At 39.5% G+C, this 23,933-nt stretch overlaps 1 protein-coding gene across 1 annotated transcript in view; it reads right to left on the reverse strand.

Moving 5' to 3' along the window:
* The window catches only part of AGBL1 (AGBL carboxypeptidase 1), a 261,953-nt gene that overhangs the window by 118,610 nt on the left and 119,410 nt on the right, over positions 1-23,933 (reverse strand). The window contains exons 19-20 of the mRNA XM_056500274.1: positions 7,210-7,339; positions 2,543-2,674 (exon numbers count right to left, since the gene is read on the reverse strand). Of these exons, the coding sequence (XP_056356249.1) occupies positions 2,543-2,674; positions 7,210-7,339 (262 nt within the window). The remainder of the gene's footprint in view (positions 1-2,542; positions 2,675-7,209; positions 7,340-23,933) is intronic.

The raw sequence follows: 23,933 nt of genomic DNA on the forward strand, positions 1-23,933 counted from the left end.
TCAGTGTTACATATTTGATCTGACCTCCTTTACAAAATCTCTTGCAAACTTAACCATACATATCTTTCCTTTATACATATTTAGTTTTTCAGTGTATTTTGGCCACAGCCACCACTGGTTTCCTCCTGTTCCATGAGGTTCATTTTTCAGATAAAACTGAGGCAGAGAAAACTAGAACAAAGCAAAAAACTTCACTTTAAATCTGAGACCACCTCAAGCCTCAATCTCACGTCAAGATCTCCAGTGTGTTACTATGAGCTGCAGCACTCTCTTTCCTGTGGGCACTGGAACAGAGAAACCTTGAAAATTCACTTCTTGCCTTTGATAAAGCATCCAATATTCCTGCACTGCCTTCAGCCTGCTACTTGCTGCACAGAGATCACAAAATTGTATGGCTTCATGCACAGCTTCCTGGATTTTGACTGAGAAGGAATAAAAAATATTCAGCAGAACCATAGCACATGAGACCCAGTTAAACTGTATGTGAATGGTATGTGCCCTTATCTGCACCCACAAACAAAATTTTATAAACTTATCACATCAAATACAATCATCAGAGCCCTAATCCAGTTTAGCTTTTTAGAGCAATTCAAATTATATGCATAATCAATCTTTGACTTTTAATTAAATAAAAATACTGGCAGGTAACAGTAATGTCTCTGAACACAGGACTCATTTAGAAGCATTAGCAAACCGAATTTAATATTCTTTTCATTTTACCAGCATTCACTGGATTTCACACTAATGGCTCTTTCTTCTCTATTGATTCTTCTCATTAATTATCTTTCAATAATATATTTTGTGTGAAAACACATCCCTTTAAAGGATGCTTTTATGATAGTGCAGCAGTGTGACTGTGTTCCATGTCTCTCCTGCAGCTGGATTTATCTCGTGTGACAGCAAAGGAAGCTGCTCCACTTACACTGGACCCTGTCTATAAACCTCCAATCCCATTCAAAAAGAATGGAATTATATTTCTTTACTAATGTCCCTGCAGAGATTGCTGTCAAAGGGGCCTGGAATGTTTATCAAAAGGTTGGGATTATGATGCCAATGCTGTGCAAGTCACCCAAGGCCACCAAATATTAAAGGCAAGGAGGACTCTGACTGTACATTGCCAAGGGCTACAGCTGAATCTATAACACATGAGGCAAAGGCTCTTCCAAAACCCATAATTTTCTTGAGGTATTTGGTTTCTGTTCCTGTGGAGAAAAATCAATCATGGAGGCCAGATTAATTCCCATTACCTAGAGGAGGCAGGAGACAAACCTGTGCAAACAGGGCAGGGCAGGGCATCTCCCAGCTGGAATTTCAGACAGACCCAGGGCTGGGGCAGGGCTGGGTATCTCCCAGCTGGAATTTCAGGAATGTCCCCACACAGACCCAGTTCCCCAACCTCAGCAGGGAGAGGGTGACCCCCTGCAGAAGGCACCCACCTCCTATTTCAAGCAAAAGCAAGGATTTGAGCTGTAAAAACCTTTCTTATGGGTTTTCACACTGCAGAGTATTCTTGGACAGCCTCAGAGCGTTCATTGCAGATTCAGGTCAGGCTCCAAATGCTGGCAGTAACATTTGAATTCTGTCTGTGCAGCAGAGAGCCTCCTCAGCCTTTGCAAACCCCCAGAACTCAAACACAGCCAAAAATGCCCTGGCTGGGGGAACCCTCCCTGTTTTCCTCAGGAACCAATATTTCCCACAGGCACCCCTCACAGCCACTTTCCTCCAGTGAAGTTCCAGTTTTTTTCTGTGCAGCTCCATAAGATGAGATGGAAAACATGAAAATCTCATGGAAGGATATTGAGTATTTATGCTGAAGTAGCAAAAATTATACAGAGATATAAACTGACAAAGACTTCTCAAACTCTTTCAGGTTTGAGTAATCCAAGCTGTAACTACAATCAATTTAAGGCTACAATTATGTTTTGTGGCATTAACATTTTTTAGGACTAGAATTGGACTGTATAATTTCTTTTTTCTCTGAAAAAACTTATTTAATAGGAAAATGTCATTTAAAATTCCTAGGTATGACACCAAACATTTGTTCTGGACATAACTTCACAGCAGTATATTTGTTTGGCATCCACTGAATTATCCCATAGTTTCAGTAGGACCAGGAGCATCTTGTTATGAAGAAATTCAGTTGAGCAGGACCATGGGACACCATCATCTTCTCAGTTAACATTACATAATTCCCGTTTATTTTCATATTATGGGTAGGATGGTGAGGAAAAAATTGTATGTATATTTAGAAATTATAAAACACACAAAAATATGTCTGTCCTATTAGCCTGTAGCCAAATGTTATAGTGCATCATTTTACTGAAATGAAATAACTAGCAAATACACCATCAGTACATGGGTCCCTAATATGTGGTGCATGAAGATATTACTGAAATAACTTGAAATTCTCTGGACCATTATTCCTCTGGAGCAAGGAAAGTTTGCATCCTATCACCAAAATTTTTGAGGTGACCTTATCTTAAATATTTTAAGTATATAATCATAGAGGCTGCTAATTAAGGAAGGAATCAAGTGGACCTACCCTATAGCCAACATCTTCTGTGACAACTGCTGTGTCAACCATGCAGCCTGCTTGCCACAAGGTCTCTTTAATGCTGCAGCCATAGAGAAACACATTCTTTTTCTGGGAGTGCCCATGGTAGTCACAGAAGACCTAGAGAGAGAAAAGAACACGGTAAAATGTTGAACATTGGAAAGATTTCTTGGTTCTTCATAATAAGCACTATTAGACTGTGGCAGGGTGGTGTTAATGTTTTGGTTTTTTCAGAGTAGCTCAGACTCTGGGCCATGACTTTGACCTGTGTCAGACTTCATTAGCCACTTGCATCTTGTTTTATTTATTTGATCTGACATGATCTCAGGGGTCCAGAGTCATGGCTGGTGCACTTCTGTCTGCAGCAGAGATAAACATGACACCTGTGCAAGAATCCATGGCAACTCAGCAACCTAAGGGTTCATGAGAACCCCTGATACCACAATGGAGCAATTTGTCAGGCTCCTTCCACTTCTAAATTCCAAACTCCAGCTTTATCCTCATGAGATATGAAATCTATGCCTCCCCAAGCGATTAATCATTGCTCTGTCATCTTTAAATTAAAAACCCATGCTACATAATTTTCAGGAAAATATAATTGTGCAATTGTATTGTCAGACCTTTGCATGAATTCCTGCAAGTCAAGCACAGAAAATGACCCATATTCAAGGCAAATAATCTCATTCCACACTAATCTAACTGTCTGTGCAATCCATCTCTCATGTCAGCTGTCACAGAAACGAGGCACAAGGAACATTTCCACTTCCAGCGGAAGTTTTGATTGCCTTTATAGGCAGATATTGATTCCCATGGAAATGAAAATCACAATTTAATGACCCAAGAGGTAAATATTGACCCAGGCCTTAAAGAATAATCAATCTCAGTGCCCTGTGAGATATTAAGTCAATGTACACATGGCTGTTACATATATTCTCCATGTCTTCATCAGGAATATTCAGAAATCTGCCAATGAAAATTTAAGAATCTCTAAAGACAAGGGATTATTTAATTTTAAACCAACAGCATTCACTGTAGAGTGGAAAGGAGCTTCAAGATTTCATTGAAACAGTTTTCTAGGACTTCTGTTGGAGACAAATGTTTGTAGGAAGGTAGAGAAAAATTATGGATCCATGTAGAGATGGAGGACAAATATGGGGGTGCAAAAAATAGAACCATAGAATCATTTAGGTTGAAAAATATCTCTAAAATCATCAGGTCAAATAATTAACTCAGCACTGCAAAATCCACCACTAAATTCTGTCCCCAAGTGCCACAACTGCACATCTTTTAAATATCTCCAGGATGGCAACTCCACCACTGCTCTGGGCAGCCTTTTCAAAGCTTGATAACCCTCCAGAGAAGGAATTTTTTCCTCATATCCAACCTAAACCTCCCCTGGCACAACTTGAGCCATTTCCTCTTGTCCTGTCAACTGTTGCTTGGAAGAGACTGACATGCCCTCACTGCCAGCCTGTCCCAGCCCCTCTGCAGAGCCTTCCTACCCTCCAGCAGATCAACACTCCCACCCCTATTCTTACCTAAATACATGCACAAGAGGGGAGAAACAGATGGAGAACATGAGCTTCTTCCACCAACTCTTAGGGCAAGACTTACCCTAGTTTTCTTATTTACCAGCTCCACAGTAACTAAGTTTAGCTGCAGCATGTCAGGAGTTTGTTTATCTGGGAATTGAGCACGCACATTCTTTCAGCTCCTCTGACACTGGAGAGGCTGAGGCACACATAATAACCTGTCAGATGGACAATTATGCACATCCCATAGCTTACATGCTGCTGCTTCCTTTGGTTTCTGCCCTTCCCACACCACCACTCACCTCCAGATCTTTCTGTGGGGCTGAGGGACTGCAGGTTCCACACCTGGAGCATGTGAACAGCCACCTACCCAGCAATAACTCTGATCCACACACAGTTATCCTGGAGTGCCTCCTTCCAAAGAGCTGCATTTGTTAATTCTATTAATGACAGACATTTTTCCAGCTAGTGTTTCATCTAAGCTATCAGCAATACACAGTTGTAGCTCAGGTTAACCACAGTTACCACCTAGAATGTATTTCTATGAATATCAAAGAGGATTTTACAGCTTTTGTCTTATTTCAAGGCAGAGAACTCAGCTCAATTGGGTATCAATTACCTGCCAATTTACAGAATTACAACACACAAAAGACAACATATTATCTGCCTGAATTATTATTTATCAGAAACCCCACAGGGATTATGAGAGAGTGATGCTGCCTGATAAGTAGCAGGTCCATAATTCTGCACCTCAAGAAACCTGCAGACAGATCTGGATTGAGACTTCTTTACTGGTAAAGGATTACCAAAGCCAGGTTCTGTAATTTGGCACCTGGTTCAGGCCATGGAATCTTTCACTGAGTGTCACCAGCTTCCACAGTAAAATTCCATCAGTGCCACTGAAAACACTTTCATTCTATTTGCAAGTTGCATAGCACTACATTTTAATTAATTTGACTGGATACTGCAGTCACTCCCAATGTTTATACTCAATTATTCTCTACAGCACATCCTTCTGCCTGATTTTCACACCACAGAGCAGCTTATGTCTCACCACCCAGCCAAGGCTAAGAGATATTTCAGAGTCTGAGCACCCAACACAGAATTCTTCCTGGGATATGTCTGGGCAAACACTGAGCAAACTTGGCATCTCCCAGTGCTTTTTCTTCAGCCTGTCCTTCCATATGGCTGGGACACTGAGACACACAAACCAGTCAGACTCCCAAGCTTGCACTCACAGGGATATGACTCAAAACATGCACAATTTTTAAAGCTATTTAAAGTTATTTGCCAGCACTGATCATCCTAAAGGTAAGAACTGCCTTCTAGCTCAAAAAACAACCCTCCTTATGAGTCACAGAGTCAGGTACCTTTTAAAATAAAAGCAATATATAAAGTAGAAAGCAAGAAAAGCTGTTGGAAAACAGAACTTTTGGAAATTTCTTCCTTTTTTTTGTGTCAAGTCTCTTTCTTAATAACATTGTGACAGGACATTAAATGCCAGTTTTGAGATAGACATGCTTAGAGGTTTTTTTTCCTCTCAATGAGTACATTCTTGCAGGCTGTGCTTGTTTCCAAGCTTGATATAATGCCTTTGAGAGGCAGAAAACTCTGCTCAGAGCCTTCTGGTCCACTAGAAGTTCCTTCCCCCTTTTAGAGCATCCTGCTCTTCACTAGAGATGAGACTCTGCAGTGTCCCAGTGCACCCAGTCTCTTGGTCTCATTAGGGTTCCCAGAGCCAACAAGGTAAGCAAAAACCCCCCATAATTTAACAGGCTATTTTCTTGTTAATTAAAGAAATAAAGTGGCCTTGGTTTCAAGGGCTGCTGAAGTTCTTTGCTTTTCTCCTTCAAGCAGCTTTTCTTGGCTTTGAAGAAACTGCTTGCACATCCCTAGGTTAAATTAAACCAAATGAGTCCACAGAAATAATTTGGCTATCAGTGAAATTGGCTCCATGGGATCTTACAGGTTAAAAGAAAACACATTAAAAATAAACAAACAAAACCCCAAAAGCCAAGCTCTCTTCTGAATGAGGGGAAAGGCATATTTGAGGAAGTATAAACTAAAATCAATGTATTTTTCAAAGGCAAAGAAAAATCAGTTTATGAAGTCTGACATGCAGTCTGTGAGTGAGGGAGATGGTAGGATCAATAGTCTCCCTTCACTCAACAATGATGAAAACTTGTACTGAGTATTCAACTTCATGCACCTGAATAGGACAAGGAGGGTCATGTATTAAAAGAGACCAGACAGCAAATTACAGGGTAAAAAAAGACTCATCCTACACTGCTCTGAACCAAAGGAAAATGCTGGTGACTCAATTTGCAGCTCTGAGCTGAGTTTCAACAATACTCCTCTCAGCCTACAGAGATAAATTTCAGAGCTGTTAGCTTAGACAAAAACTAAATTACTGCAAGAATTCTCTTAGAATAGCTCACAGACATTTTCACCTTGTTTGGGGCATTTCTCACCAAACCCAGAGGACTCTGGTGCACTTGGACATTTCCTGTAGCTATCACCAACAAACCTGCCAGTCACGCATCCACATCTGTTTGTAAATTTGAAGCTCCTTGTGGTTTTCCTCCTGGGATCTCAGAACTATCTTTTCCTTCTGCTGGCAACTGAGCAGATGGGATGGATCCCAGACCCATCTCATGAATTTCTGGTAGCCCCCAAACCCAGTGCTTTTCTTCCCATGGCTGAAGCAGCAGCGAAGTTCACACACTTTGAGGGCTGCTCCCTCTGTTTTTGTGATTGCATGGCTTTAGCATAGTCCATTTGGACTAAATCTTTCTGGAATTTCTCCTAATGCTTCCATGAAGATAGCAAGAACCTACTCATAATATTGAGTTTAGCTGGAGTACTTTGAGGCTATAAAGAGCTTTAAGAAATAAATTTTCTCATTGCTATTCCAGGTATACAGAAATTCTGAAATTTGGAGTTGCTGGTTAGAAGATTCAATACACGATAAATATTCAAAACTTTCAAAACAATTTCTCAAAATGAAAGTGTGACAGGACATGATGCTCCCAAATCACTGCAGCTCTGTAACAAGACTGCTCACAGAAATGCAATAATCAATCCATTCACAGAATCACACAAAAGAACCTGCAAGAGACTCACCAGAGGAGCCCTGCCAATGCTGTGCAGGTAATAGAGGAGACCTTTGGTGTGGTAAATTGTTGGGTGCAGCTGGGAGCTGGGTGTCAGCCACTGCCTGTTGAGATCATCTCCACTCAGTGAACAACGGAGGCTGAAATCAGGAAGCAACACATCACAAACTGGGAAACAACAGCTGGCTCCAAAGCATTTCCAATCCTGGCCAGCCATGGCACAGGACAGGGAATGTCAACAGAACACAGATATAAAGGTTTTGAACACTGGGATGGAATGAACCAATAATCCATATTATGTTTTTCAGGTTCTTAGAGTATATTAATTCTAAATTTCCTTTCCTTCTAAGGTCCACGTAATTTCTGTCCTGCAAATAAATGCAGTTTTTCACTTACCTAAGAAGGCACAAATCAAAAGACCATTGAGAACAGTATCTTCTGAAACATTCTAAATTCTGTGCTATGAAATTCATGCAGCTTGCATAGACCACAGGCTTCCCAAAACCCCCAGAGCAAACAAGCACATCCAACTTCTACTCACTCCAATTGAAGACAGGCACTCAAATCTCACTGACCAGTCTGAAAAACGTGAATGTACTTAAATGAGACGAGCTGGGTGTCTCATTTAAGCTTCTCTGCTCACAAGAAATGTCTCTATCTAAAGCCCATCAAGGATATCATGATGCCTGCTAGAGCATTATGTAGAACAATTACCCAGCTTCACTGCAAAGGCTGGATAAAAAGCTAAATAAGAATCCCAGATTTGCACTGAGGAAACGTTTCCCTTAGTTAGTTACAACATATTCTGTTACTGACTCAATGATCAGTGGAAGATTGTGCAGGATACTTGACCATGTGGAGCACTACAGCACTGTGCAATTTTGAAAAATTCAACTAATCTCCCTTGTTAGTGACTGTGTAGATCAGAGCCTTACACTCTTCAAAGGATTTGCTGTAATTTGGTTGATAATTTTCAAATCACGGTGTGGTGATAAAATGCAGGAATCCACCCTCCAGCATATGAGATATTGTGGTAGGTTCTCATCATCTCCAAACTATCCACTAGAATGCTTTCAGTGGCACTGTAAAATTGGGGTGTCACTTCTTCAAAAAAGTTAAAATATCCTAAAAGTTGGATGAATTTCTAGCTACAGAGTTGCATTCAGCTTTTCTGCACCAACCACTTAGAAGAAATTAAAATATAAATGTACTTGCAAAATGCTTGAAAAAAGGGTCATAAAGCAGGGATGTTTTGGGGTTTCTTTTTAAATAGGTGGGAATAATGGAGAACTGGTTAAAAATGGAAGACAAAGAAACAAAAAGTCACTAAGAATATTTCATATTCTTTAATGTAGAAAAACAAGGTCATTAATGACATCTTGGGGTTTCTGGCAACACCACAAGATCCATTCCAAGTTTACTCTAGTTTCAGTTATCTGAATTCCCTTATTTCCTCATAATCCATACCTCATGTTACTCACTCAGCAAATCAGAAAACACTAGCAATGCATAACACTTGGGAAGCCAGAAAATGCTGCTGGGAGGCTTCTGCCAAAAAAATCTGCATGAAAACACGACAGTTTCTGTTGTGTTTCTTAAGAGCTCTTTGGATAAAGTTACCCTTAGGCTCACCTCTCCTGATCTGCAGGACAACAACTGCTCAGCTGAGATTAGCAGCTGCATTTCTGCCAAGAATTTGTGTGCCCACACAGTTTCCCCTCAATAGGTACAATGACATAGAGAGAGACACTGAATTGCATAAAGAAACTCATCTTTTTCCAATGTGACCAGCAAAAAAATAAAACCCAAACACTTCCTTGACATGAGGCTGTGATGCCTTCCTCCATCACAGTTATACCAGGGAGCAAAACTAATCGAGAATAATAACAGAATTTTCATTCTGAAGGAAAGAATGATAGCTGTACTTCCTATGTTTTAATTTAATATCAAGAAGAAAAAATGGAAGGGAGTCTTGTTTCAGACATACAGAAAGAGTTTTTCAATGTTGTCATTGGTCACACCCCAAGCCTATTATACCCCCTTTCCTGTAGGAATTGACATTAGTTTATGCCTGCTCAAACCATCCACACATCCCTCTGATAAAATGCCTTGGTACTCACTGGATGAGTCTAACATAAAGGGAGAAACAAGCAGGGGAATAGAAATATGACAGCTGAAAATTACTGCTAAAAGGATCCAGTAAACACAGATACTAATATTAAACCACTGCCAAACTCAATTTTTATTTTTTAAACTAAAAGCTTCTAGAAATTTTCATTAGTCCTTCAGCAATTATAAAGAAATCCCACAATCTGTCACACAAGAAAAACTCCTAATCGAGTTCATAATGCAGTTTATCAATTCTATTGCTCTGACAAAAATTCTGACTTTTTTCAGAGGTGACTATGAAAATAATAATCCCTAGCTCTGCAATTCACAGGTGCTGCTGTGCTTAATATTAGCTTAAGAAGGGTAATCCAACTCTAAAACAATAATTTGGAAGTTCTTATGAACTGTTTGGAAAGAAGGTACATAAAGCCAAGAGCTAGGAGACAAAGTTCAGCTTTGTACCTTCAAAGATTAACACCTCTGCTTATTTAAAGCTTTAAAAATTAGCCCTCAGCTTGGCTGTATCCACAGCTCTTAAGGACATGCAGAACTCAAATTTAATTACAAGAGGATGATTTTTCCCACCCTACTCTGTCCTTCCTTCATTTTCCTAAAATCTGTTTACTTTTGAACATGCCAATTCCCTTCCAGTCCTGTTTCTCCTTATCCCTTCATTCCTTCTCTCTTTCCTAATAGTGATGACATGCACAGATAATGGTTTTGCCCGTTCTGCTCTGCAGCCAAGGGTGAAGGTAAAATATTAAGCTGATTTCAAATGCTGATAGCAAATAAAGGGACTGGAGAGCTGAGACTGGCTTTGAATGTTTGGCAGGATTTAATGAAATTCACTACTCAAATCAAAGGCCTTTTTTACAACAGAGTTCCAAGCTATTATATTTCCTTTAAATGCTTCACATGCATTTTCTCTTTTGCAGCATTAGCAAGGCTACATGCCATCCTGGATGGGACTAGTGGATGTTTACAAAAATGACTGATAGAAAAAAAAAAAACAATAAAAAAGACCACTTCTATGGCTCTACATAAAGTCCCTGAAATTCTGCTAATTGTTATGTATCTTCAACCCAAAGTCATGACCCAGACATATCTCAAATGATTAAACTGTGATTCTCTTATTCAAAAGCCTGAACTGTTTGTATAGTCCCCCCTCCTCCTCTATTATTTATAGAGCCAAGACATTTTGGCTTTGAGGGCAAAGTAACCTCAGGTGCTGCACAAAACTCTGCACAATTCACATGTATGGCTGGAGAGATCCTACCTGGTCATAACATGAGGCTTGATAAGGTCAATGGAACATTTCAGTTGACTGCAATAAACCTGTGTCCCACAAAGGTACAAAAATGGCAGGGGATGAGAAACACAGAAACACTGGAAAAACAATACTGAAAAGGGTTGTGTAGTTAAGAGACTGGGGATAAGAATAATACACAAGATATTAGACAAGAAAGAATGAAATGGTGAGAGAGAAAAGTCACTTTTTAAAGAAAATATGTTGCTGTGCTTGGAAGATAAAATGTTTCCCAGTCTCCTGTCCATAACAGATAAAAGGAAAGACAGGAGCCATCATATTGAATGAATGATGTCAGGACTGATAATAACAGCACCTGGGGCTCAGGGAAATATAAAATCTAAAGGGATGCATCATGTTTGAAATGTAGAGAGGAGCATCACCATTCACTGTGCATCTTAAAAGCAGACAGCAGTACCAGTGTAGGATGACAGTATCTGTATAAAAGGCAGCAGGCACAAGTAAACACCAAGATGCCATTGAGCAGCATGAGGCAGCTTCAACCAGACACAGCAGTTGGACTTTGGAAATAACAGCAGCCTAGGATGAAAACTGAAATATTTTTATTAAAGTGTTATGGTCCTGCCATTCAGAAAACTCGGAGCAACATGGAGGGGAAAAAAATAAGATGGATAGAAAAAGCTCTATTGCTCTTGATTTAAAATCTTTCCATAAGTCAAGACTTGGTGACTGAGGAAGCAGCAGCAGCAGAAAAGCCCTCCTTCATATTGTAATGGAGGCTGTCAGAAATACAATCATTATTTCCTGGCTTTGACTCTGGCTTTGTCCAAGTCCATGTGCTGAAATCATAATGGCTACATTCCATCCTGGTATAGCCCTGTGATGCCAGTGATTATTCCAGAAATGGAATATCACCAGAACAATGTAAATTTTGGAGGCTTTACAGTGAAACATTTGCCATCAGCATTATTGCAGTTAACAATTTATTTCCCATCCTTCTCTTTCCTTCTGACTGCAATATGAATGTTAAAATGTGTAAAGTAGAACCAGGCTCAAGAGCAGTTTACCTTTCCAGCATAACCAAAACAGCTGGGAGTCCAGGACCTACAATCCCTATTTCATATCTCTTTTCTTCAAGTGTGTATTTCATTCTTAAGACCTAATCACACTCCCATCCTTACTTATGCATGAGCTACTGCAATGCTAATTGTCCTCAAGCATCACTGGCATCACATCTTACTACCAAACTGGTTTTTATCAAGATTAAGGACCACATTTAGCATTGGAGCACCAAGGGAGGCTGGCCCTGTTTAACTGGCCAGATGATAAAAAACAAGGCCAAAAAGTCAGCTTCTCCTAAGAGATCCCCATAAAGTACCAAACAATGGTGTTCTTTCAATTGCACTGTGAAATGCTGCCTATTTATTTTATCACCAAGCCTTTAAGAGGAAATTTTTTATTACTCTTCTTTTTTTTTTATGGCACCTTACACACACACAATGCCAGACTCACGTCCTGAGTGACATTTGTGCCACCTGGGTGCCAATGAAATGACCAGTTTCATTTCAGCCCGTGGCTGCTGCACCACCCTCCCCTCCCCTCCCAGCACTGACTGATAAATCTGATGCACAATTCTTCCTCCTGGACAAACACTATCCCCAGGTATCACTCTGCCAGGTTTTCCCTGCCTCCCTGCAGCTGAGCACTGATACTAATTAGTGTAATGAACCTTCAGTGTTTTACTTGCTGCATCTGACTGATTTTGTCACAATGGACAATTCCTTTCTTCCCAAGATAAACGATGCAATCTGTGCTCTTCCTGTTCCGTGCATGTACCACATCTCTGTCCTTGCTCAGCTGCCTCTGATAGAAGGGCTCCTTTTCTCTCTGTGGACACATTTCATTAAGTCACACTTGGTCACAAATCACTTGGAGATGCAGAATGAGATCTGCCTCATCCCAGCTAACGCTGCCAGTGTCATCATCAAGCAAGACAAGGAGTTCACCTGATCTGCTGGAAAGGTGAGCAAACAGCCCTGCCAGGGATGAGCCAACCTCCCTCCCAGTTCCCCACCAAAGGATGCCCAGTTCACTCCTATTTCTTCTATTTGTAATAGCAGTAATCATCAAATACCAGATAATTAACTCACCTGCAGTTGCCCACACTTTGCACTGTCATCTATGAAAAAAGTTCAAGTAATAAAAGTTTTGTGCTATTTTACGAAGGAGCAAATAGGGAATCAGGGAGCAAATATAAACTGGGTTCTCATCCATGACATGGGGTCATCTCAAGAGCCTCTTCTGAGGATCTTCAAATACTTCATTCAATAAAAAAGCTTTAGAACAGCATTCTTAGAAACTGGTTTTGTGTGGAAATTTCACTTTTCAGCTCTTACTACAAGTATCGACTTTTTGCAGAAAATACTGACTTTTCCTCACCAATCCAACACCAATTCCCCAGAAAACTCTGAATTTTCTGTCAAAACTCCAAGTTTTACTATCCAAAACATCAGAAATGGTTAAGGACTCAGAAAACATGAATTTGAGGTTTCTTAGGCACCTGTTCCTCTCTTTCAGAGAGGGGGGCACATTTTCCCTAAATGCAACATCAAGACTCTGTGACAGCAACTCAGTGAGATGCAGAATCATGATGCAACATGGGAGCTGTAGTGTGGCTGGAGGAGCCTGGGCAAGGGCAGCCAAACAACTCCCAAAGGGCACCATGATGACACTTCCAAATGGAAGTACTGGTTTTAAATGGCAAGATTTGGCTCCAGTTTTGATTATCTGTTATTCATAGAAAAGCTTAAGCTTTCCATGAGGAAAAAAAAAAAATCCTGAAAAATATTTTCTCAAACAGCCCCACTTATATCCTCCTACAAGCAATGTCAGCAAATAGTAATTTTGCAGGCAGGGATATTGAAAAGTGAAGCCACTCATGCAGCAAAACAGTAAATCAATGAAAAACTAGGAATAGAACCTGACAGCTGATGAAAGCATATCACATTAACTAAAACTTTACTTTTAAATTTATGTCCTTTAGCCTGTTTCTAATTCCTGTATCCTTTCCTATTTTAAATGTGCCTTGTATCCACAGAACTGGAGAGGAGTTTTAACTGACTTGAGCTAATTGCACACATATGGGTTGCATCGAATTAACTGAGTTGATTTAAAAATCTGTTAGTTAAATCAGTGCAATCTCTGCATATAAACGAGCACTAAGAATTGCAATTTGCAGATGATTGTTCTAAAACTTAAACCGAAACAAACAATGCAAAAGAGCAAAATGTAGCAACTTAGAATTAAGTGATAGTCACAAGCAAGGAGTGTGGAGGTCCAGGAACAAAAACAAAAACCAAAACCAAAAAAAAAAAAAAAAAAAAAAAAAGAATGGCTTCAGATCTCCAATAGTTTTTTTCACAATCCATCCTTAGCCAAGTAGTCCAGGAGGTGGTACCCTGGCATCTGCAAAGCTTTGTATGGGAATCAGGCTTGTTTCAGCCAGCTGACACCTCACAGCAAAGCAGGACAGTGACCTGTCAGCTGGCAAGGAAGAAAGAAAAAAGGAAAAAAGAGAAAGAAGACAAGAAGACCTCAGAGAGATGAAGGTGAGGAAGCCTGAAGCCACTCCTCCCCAGCTGAGTATGTCCCATTCTCCATCACCTCAGCCATCTTCAATAAAAACAAGCAGCAGGGATAAATCTCTGCAAATCACACCTGCATGACAATGAGATGGTGGTGTTCCAAAATAAGATGCTTTTGAGCACATATATTTTTGGCCATGTAGGAGGCTGAAAGGTTGTTTTGCCAAATTTATTCTGTTGATTTCTGAAGAGAGGTTAATAATAAACTTTATGAAACAGTGTTTAAAACATGGCTGGTCTAGATTAGGCAGTGTTGGTTGTCCCCTGTAATGCTAAATAGGCTCACATATTAATCCTTCAGTATTAAATCCCATTGGTCAAAAAAAATGTTGTTTTCTTCTCTGAGAAAGACCTGGCACAGGATGGGTTTACTCCATCAAGTCACTCATTTCAGTGTAGGAGCACAAAAAGGGACCTCAATGCACAAGAGGCTGCTGTGATTTATGGTGGAATTGGCCACAGGCTGACATAATTCTTCCATTAGTAAATTATACTTCTGAAAAAGCAGAATTAACTGAAATATGCTGATTTGTAGCCTACAAAATAACACAAACCCAAATGCAAATATTGCTAACTCTTTCCTTTGAAAGGCAGTGGGCTGGCTAAGGAAGAAAACACTGGATTGTGTTTGTTGCTCATCCTAGAGGGGTTTCCCCTCTTTTACCCACCTCCACTCCACCTTTTTTCCAGTTCTTGTAAACTAAATATGATTATGAAGACATTACAGCCATACCTTCAACATCACTGGGAATTCCCAATGTAGAGGGGCACAGCATTTTGGGACTTGACCCCTACTAACCTCACAGGCTACTTGCACAGCAAATATAATCTCTCTGCAATATAGTGATATTTCCTCACAGGTTACTCAGCAATGATACATATGAAGCCAGGCTTTTTATATTTCTCCTTTGTGACATGGGATTTCTAACTCTGCCTGTGAATTCCACTGAGGAGCCAGGAGTCCCTATAAAACACAGTTTGCTTTCTTTGCAATAAATGTTCCCCTCTGTGCAGATGAACAATATTTATGGATCAGACCCATTTGCAGTCCAGCTTCCATTTCAGAAAAGGCAAGCTGGAAATAGATGATCTTTAAGTTCCCTCCAACCCAAGCCATTCTGTGAAAACAAAAAAACCCAACAGACAACAGCCAACATAAATCACACCAACAGCAAAAAAAATCAACTTCTCCAAAAACCTAATGAAAACACCTCCTCCTATTTTTTTGTTATACATTCCATATGCCTTTGAAAGGATGTGGTTATTTTCTATTTTACCAGGCATAGATCATTGAATTCTTTCTCTGCCAGCACATTATATCTTCCTTGTTGATGTTCTACTCCTTCATAATACTTCTCTCCAGTGTTGTGAACTCTTGGCTAATACTATGCCTGATTCTTCCACATATTGCTGGAGACCATTAAGGCTTTGAGGGACTTGAGCTGTGAGTTAAAAATATCATCACTACCATAACTGGAGACTGCTTCCTGCAGTAGCTAGGAAATGATGCATAGCAAGTGGTTTAATAAGTCACTGCAGTTACTGAAAAAAAATTAAAATAATAATAACATTAAAGAAAATCCCCAAATACCATTCCCTCTTTTGTGAAGCTTCCTGCTCAAAAATGTGTGCACCATCTCCCCTACTACGCCCCTCTTCTGACTGTCTTGGATAAAGAGCAACAGAGGAAAGATTGAGCTCCTCCAGTGCCCAGGCAAAGGAAATAAGGTGTTTTAGGAATGCAAGAAAAATTATGGATTTGAATTGCCCCTGTATGAAATCTGGCAACTACCACAAGGGCCACACATCCAGCCTGCAGACAACTAAGTGTTACTAATAAAACATCTTTTCACCAGGGCAGGCACACAAGCCATAATTATTGAATAAAGATAATGGCAAGGACACACAAAGAGAGAACAGAAAGCAAACTCAGCTCTCTGCTAGCATCAATCTACTCCTGCAGTGCATCCTCAGGCACCAGGCAACTGCAGCTGGAAGAGCATTTGGGGTCTGACCAGCAGTGAGCAGAGCAGTCACAGGGATGAAAAGCAGTTCAGGGTTCTGTGTGTAGATGCACTAAACTCTCCTTTATTTGTTTACTTTCCCCCTCCACACACATGCACTGTGAGCCTTCAACCCTCAGTTGAATCCTAATTCTGATACTAAAAAAACCCAAACAAATTGCACTTATATAACTGCTCATCCAAGCACGGTGTCTCTGGGCACTTCAAAACAGTCAAGTTAAACGAAGCATTCAATACACACTTATTAAAATAAAGTATCCACTAGAGATACCTGATAGGCTTGCAGAGCACTGCAAAACAGTCAGGAAACAAAAAAAAAACAAAACAAAACAAAAAAAAAAAATTAAATGTACACATATAACAAGCAGTAGCAGATAGAATTCCTGTTAGGAAAAAAAAAAAAATAAATCAAATTCTCCAGAAAGCTTCACAAACCCTAGCAAGACTTGGACAAAGTTTTAAGAGAGCTCATTTAAAGTGCTAAGTAAAGCTGGTGCTGAGAATTCAGGATGCATAGGAAAATTTAAAATTCCTAAGAGGTGCTATCCCAACCTCAGGGGAGCTGAAAGACTTGCAATGGGTACCTTGCTGAACATATTAACAGTCCAAGCCTTGCTGGAAGTTTCTGGTAAAGAAAAACTAGGACATTAGATAGGAACAAATGCGTGGAAGTGGTTGATATATACTCATGTGAGCAAAAAATCTAAGCTGCTTTTGCATAGCAATTGACAAATTTTAATTGGGGACTAGTAGGATCAAAAAATTCCCTCTTGAAACAGATTTGTAAAGTGAAGTTACTTGAATACTGAAATAAATGACCTGATTTTTCAAAATATGGAGCTATTCATCATAGCCTATTGAAGTTCAATAGAGTTGCAAGCACTCAGCATCTTCCAAAGTCAGGAAATTCTTAACTAGCTTCCTGAAAAAAAAAAAAAATTAGATTGGGTCACCTAATTTATGGTCCTTAGCATTCATTTTTAACTTTCTCCTCCAAACGAATCAGGAAGCTTGAAGTGTCAGAATGATATCAGCAGAATTTTCCAGAATGGACATGCAGTGCTTCATCCAAACCTTTTGGGCTTTTTTCCCTGAGCTCTTCCCTGCCAACCCCTCTACACACTTGTCTTTAATGTAACATAATAGAAGAATTATCTTTTAAAGGGGTACAAATTGTGTATATGTGAATACATGGGGACAGATGGATAATCCTGAAGACATCCATGAAGAAAACTGACCATCAACCTACCATTTTGGTAGCAAAGTGTTTAAAAGTCTTTCAGATAAGTGGCACTGCTGTTTTGCAGTGAGTTAAGAATATCAGGGCCTGATCAAAATTGAAATATTTAATTGGAAAGTAGATGACAAAGTACCAGCCTGACAGAGCCCCTTATTTAGACAAGGAGAAAAGGAAAAGAGAAGAGAGCTGTAATGCAACTTCTATATCACTTCTTATAAGACACAGGAAAGGATAATCTATAGCTATAGCTCTCCTACTTGGAAGGCCCATGGATAAAAATTGACACAGTGTCACTAAAAGCAATTTATATCTCCTGGCTGACCCAACTCAGCACACTCAAACAGCAGCCAAAGAACAGGCCCACGTTTGTAGAAATCAACCAAGGGCTACAGTTTTTTCTCTGTCTATATAAGAAAACTCATTTTAACCTCCTTATAGAGAAAAATATTTTGCATATCTATGTGGAAAAGCTGAACACATTTTAACTGTTAATACACATTTAAGCTCAGCAGGTGGATGGCAGCACTGATGCATTTACAGGGCAGCACAACATTTGCCTCCAAGGAGAAACAGTGCCAAGATCCAACTTGGAACCAAGAGGTTTCCCAAATTCTCTGCCAAAAAAACCAATATTCTGTCATTGCTAGGAAACTTCAAGATATTGTTTTCCATGCAGATGTGTCTCTCTCAGTACAATCACATTAAAAAAACAGAGGAATAAAATTTTCTCAATTTCAAGATGGAGTTGAAAGAGAAATAAGCATGGTGCTTGCTTAAAATAACAACAAAAGGCAAACGAAGCCTCTAGAATAATTCTGATTATACCCAGTAGTGCTTTTTCCTTTTTTAATTTCTTCAGCATTCCTTGTTCTTTGAGCTAATTCTACCACTCAGACCCAAGAGAGAATAAAGACTCAGCTGCATAACATTTAGTCAATACAGATAAGCTCACAGAAATATCCCCTGCAAAAATCAATGTGCAAATTCAAGCAGGCCATTCTGGTCATGTGGAATAAAGGTTGTACAAGGTTGCCAATTATTTTGGCTTCTGTTGTATTTCTGGAATATTTACAAGCAAGGGAAGTCACTTGCTGCCTACAAGAAAGGATCTAGCTAAAACTTTGACCACTGCACTGTTCTACCCTTCTTGACCAGCTTCATTCCAATAACATTGTGAAATTAATAATGGCATATAGAGATAGGAACAAATAGAAGTGATTCATATATATTCATATAAGCAAAAAATCTAAGCTGCTTTTGCACAGCAATTGACAAATTTTAATAATTTTAACAGTTGTAATTTTTTGTTAAGATATAACAATGCTTATAACCAGAGAAAAATACAAGTAGTTTTCCAAAAAGTTGATTTTTCTGAGCAGATGGCAAGTTTGATCATAAAAATTTGCTAGTGAGGGGGAAAAGTACAACAAACCAGTCATATTTTTTGCCATTTTGAATGCCCCAAATAAAGACCTACCCTCTTAATTTTTTTAAAAGCATCCCTATCCTCCCTCAGAGTGCAGTGAATGTACTTTCACTGTGAAATCTCCATTTCAATAGGACCATCTCTTTTCAGACTAACACTGGGACATTTCAAACAATTATATAATCATTAAATTAAGCCCAAAAAGCTTCTTTAAGGTATTACTGCCATCACTGTATAGATGGCTAAAGTAACTACAAAACAGTTTAATGACTTGCCTGAGATTGCACAGTAAACATTTGAGAAAAATGGAAAAATGATGATTCAAAGAGAGCAAAACATTCATAGGGGTTTTTTTTAAGCTGTTCACAGCCTGAAAAGCAATTACTTAGTGGTCCTCAAAGGATGCCATGAAGGATGCTTATCTCTATTCCTGAGCACTGAAAATTACCAGTGACAGACAGCAAAAAGGGACTGCAACCAGAAAAAGAATAAAAAATTTTAAAAAAAATGAAGAATTAGATCTATAGAGCTCATTTCTCTCCAGCTCACAAGGCAAATTTGTTGGTCTGAAAAGCATGCTCACTGAATTGCAGCTTTGAATGTATTTCTCGTGGTGTGACTCCACAGCTGCAAAATCCCAGCTGCAATTAGGAACCTGTGTGGCTGGGTTTTCCATCACTGCTACACGAGCTCCTCTCCAGCAGTGGCTGCAGCTGGCCTGCCATCAGCCCAGCTGCTGCTGAGCAGCAAGGCACTAACTGCACTTGTGTGCAAACAGCAGTAAAACACTGATTTCACAGGTGTGGAAATGGGCTGGAAGTGCTTGGTGGGGTTGCAGCCCAGCACTTCAGTCAGGTGAATATGACTTCCCTGGGAGAAGTTACAGAACGGGGTTTTACACCATCAGATGATGAGGGGAGTGCTAAGCCTTCAAATAGCCAAAAACATAATCACTGAATTTCCAATAAAATCACTTTAGAGAAAAAAAAACAAACCAAACCCTCATGATTCCAGCTGTGAGCCATTCTCCAAAGATTAAAAATTAAGATTGTGCCCTTTTCTCTCATTTGCATGAGAGGATCCTCATGTCTTCTGCAGCATGATTGCTCTTAAGAAAAAATAGTGCATCAAATGGTTCACAAATGCTAAGGATGAATTAACAGGATGATAGTTTACATCCAAATCCACAAATTCATTCCTTCCTCAATATGCAAGTTGACCCTAAATGATGCATTTTGGTGAGTCCTTCTGAGTCCAGCCTCTAAAGGGTACAAGTAAAGCTCTCATTCAGCTGGGGAAAATCTAAGATAATTGCACCACTAGAAGACACTGACAAAATCAAAAAGATTTAGTGCTTAACATCCACTCAATCATTTATTGCTTAGCTTTGTTTGACCTGTGACTATCCCTTCCTGGATCCCCCAATAAAGCCCATCCAATGCTTAGAGAAGAAAAAGGTGTTGAGACTCAAAATAGATCTCATAGGGAACACACCAACACAGCACACATCTCTCCACTGAAGGGTTTCATTTCAAGCTTCCAGTGCTGCTCAGGAATTTCACATTTCATTCTTATGTAGAGAAAACCATCTCTCCACCTCTCCACAAGTTAAGCAAGCCTTGAAAGGAAAAACAAACCAACAGTACCCAAAATGTTGAAATCTGTCACATCAAAGGCAAGACAAAAAATATTTTACCAACCATGCTCTGCAAATACACCTCCTCTCTTTCAGTTTGTTCCAAGTGTAAAGCTCCAGAAGAAGAGGAGTTGCTCTACTATAAACTGTTGTCTAAATAACATAAAGACATTAACTGGGCCAGGTCTTTTGTAGATAAAGAGGAGGGTAGATGAGGAGCTGCCAGTTCCTCTTCCAGGTGTGTCCCTTTTCCTGCCTGATCAGCCAAGCACCAAGGAGAAGCTCCCTGGGAGGGTTTTCCTGCTCTGACAGTGCTGGCACACAGGGCACGGAGGCAGCACTTGGGAAGGAGTGCCAGCCCCATCCCTGTGACAGACTGTTTGTCACTGACACACAAAGCTGTGCAATGGAGGGCTTGGGCCCAGCACTGCCAAAAGGGGATGCTTGGCCTGGCAGCTGAAAGAAAAAGGGATGCCACAGGGCTGTCCTAACTTATGCTACTGGCACTACTCCTTGGGTACAGCTCACTGTCTTGAATTGGCAGAAAGACCTCAGAGTTCAATGCTTCTCTCCCCAAATTATTCTTCAGTCTCTCACAAAGAACAACTAATGGACATTGAAAAGAAAGAGGTGATTTTTTTTTCCCCATACGAGGGAAATTCTCCAACATACAGTTTAAATTTCCCCTTTGGAAAAGAAAAGGTACAAGCAGAAATTAACCTAATTTAAAGATTTCTGCTGTTGGCCTACAAAAGGAACAGGATCATTCTGATTTGCTGTCACCATTTATTCCAAGATCCCTGTTTACTCTAATAAATCCTTATGCTCTTGCCTTACTCCAGAGGACAAATAATCACCAGGTCTTCCCCATCTAGCAGGGCAGGAAGATAAATGCCCAAAGCCACTCAGCCCTGCAGACAGTGACAGCTTTGGGCTTTCATGGTGTTCCTTCACAGCCTCTTCTGTTCATGCTCTGGGTCCTGCAGGGATGATTTGTCACAGCCCATAGCAAGCTGCCTGAAAGTTCCTTGCATAATTCAGTGACAGCTTACATCATTGTTTCTCCTGGAGTGCCTCAGGGGGTCTCCTCCTTCTTGCTTTTCCCTTTGCCAACTTCCACTCACATCTACCACCTCAGCAGGGACTTTATTTGAAGCAATGGCAATGTTTGGAAACAAGTTCCAAGGTAAATTTGCTTGCATCCATTACGAATTCTGCTATAAATTATATTTGCATCCCACCAAAAATCTCCAGGATGGAAAACTTTTAAAGACAGTGGAGGCTCAAAGATCCCAGTGTTTTATGATTGACCTAATCTCTCCCTTAAGAAGCTAAAGTAATCTTGCTGCAGCAGCAGTTTGGAAGATACCACTTGAATAAAATAATAATAGGAACTCAGAAAAATCCCTTTTCTTACAGGTTATTAAATCCTCCTGAAGCAGGGGAAGTGTCAAGAACAAAGCTTAGGCAAATGGCTAGATATATATTTTTACTTGCATATGTGTAAAGTAACTCAAGAGTCTTGAAGGAAAGAATCACTTCCTTGGGTATTCTTATTCAGTGAGCTAAGTTGAAAATCATTCCAAAACATGTTTCCCATCATTACAAAGGGACACTTGAGTCAACTATGTTTTCAAAGTATTATTTACATCCACTTCTCAGGATTTCATCAAATGCAAAGTGACTACGCTGATTGAATGGACACAGTTCCTTAATTGCATTCAGAAAAGAGAGCTGCTTGAATTTTATTTATTTACTCACTGATTTATTATTATTATTATTTAGCTGTCTGCTTCCAACTGCAAATATGTCTTTGCTGCTCCATTAACCTGATCACATATCTGTGTTTCAAACTGAGCCCAGAATGTCCACACAGGAAATATCTCTGCAACACTTGGGGAAGCCATGCCCTGCATTTTATGGCCAAAATGGGTTCAATTTTTAATGAACACCTGTCCAGGTTTCCTACACAGTAAATAGATATTCTCCAAGAGATTGTGTGTGCACATCTGACATCAGGTCCTAGCAAGAGTTGCAATGGCAAGGGAGCATCAGCACATATCCTCCTTTTGCTGTTCCCAAAAGAAAGGTTTCCTTGCCATCACAATCCTAACACACAGTGTTTGCTACTTGTTAAACAAAAAAAAGCAAAAAAAAAAATCAAAACAAAGCAAAAATTAAAAAATGAAAAATAACAACACCAAAATTCCCTCCAAAATTTAAAATATTTTTAAAATTTAAAAAGAGGGAAAAAAAACCAAAGAAAACAACAACAAAAGCAAAAAAGGATAAATTTACATAGCCAATTGGGTTACCAGCAGAACAATTATGAAATTCTAATGGGGTGTAGGAAAACGAGATCCAGCCATAAGGTACCTATGTTGACCAGTTTGCCCTTCAAGCTAAAGGCTGTAGAAATGCTTTAGACAGTGCTACTCAGACAGTTATTTACCATTTCCTGAAACAAGAAAATTAATCAAATCACTTCTCCTATTTTGTGTGACTGGCCAGCAGAATATGCATTTTCAGAACATTCACAGGCTCATGTTCCAATGCCAAAGATATCCCTGTTAGAATTCAGGGCATTATGCTACACATTAAAATAAGCTCTTTAGAACAAGGTAATAACAATTCTTATTCCTTCTGCTCCTGGGCATATTACCTCAGCAAACTTAGAAAGTTTTTCCTTACAATCCCATCACCATTAGAATGGCCTGCTCAGAATTCAGTATTGGCACTTGGGGTCCCCTGTTTAATCTGATGATGACTACAAATGTCAGGCTTTGTCCTCTTGGACCAGGTTGCCATGTGATGCCTGTCAGTTCTTTACTGTGCTTTTTTACTTTCCTTTCATCTGCTATTACATTGCATGCTGAAGAAGAAAAGATGTTTTCTTTCTGTTGCCTATAAACATCTTCATTGCACTTCAAAGTATCAGGGGGGAAATAATTACAAATGGTGAAAAACATTGCTCAAAACAAATAAAAAGAGGAAAAAATGCTTCTCTTTAGTGAATTGATGCATCAATATTTAATAATTTGATACATGACTTTTCTATACCCAGATGCACTGTAGATATGTCACAGATCATTTTGAATAAACAAGGTGATCTTCCTTCCAAATGTACCACTAGCAAGTCTGACACAATATTTTTTTAAAAATCCAGAAATTATATACAGTACTCATTTCTGTTCCCTACTAGACTTTTTTTTACCTCCAGATAGGACAGTTTATAAAAGCAACTCCTTTCCCAATTCCCTACTGGAAGCAGAAGGGATATTACATTACAATCAGCTCCATACAGAAAAATGTTTTATTCATACCACATAACTGAAAAAAGAAAAATGCCAGTTAATTCTATCTAAATAACCACAGTGTGGCTTTTAAA

Source organism: Oenanthe melanoleuca, chromosome 10 (assembly GCF_029582105.1).
Source record: "Oenanthe melanoleuca isolate GR-GAL-2019-014 chromosome 10, OMel1.0, whole genome shotgun sequence".
Taxonomy (NCBI): Eukaryota; Metazoa; Chordata; class Aves; order Passeriformes; family Muscicapidae; genus Oenanthe; species Oenanthe melanoleuca.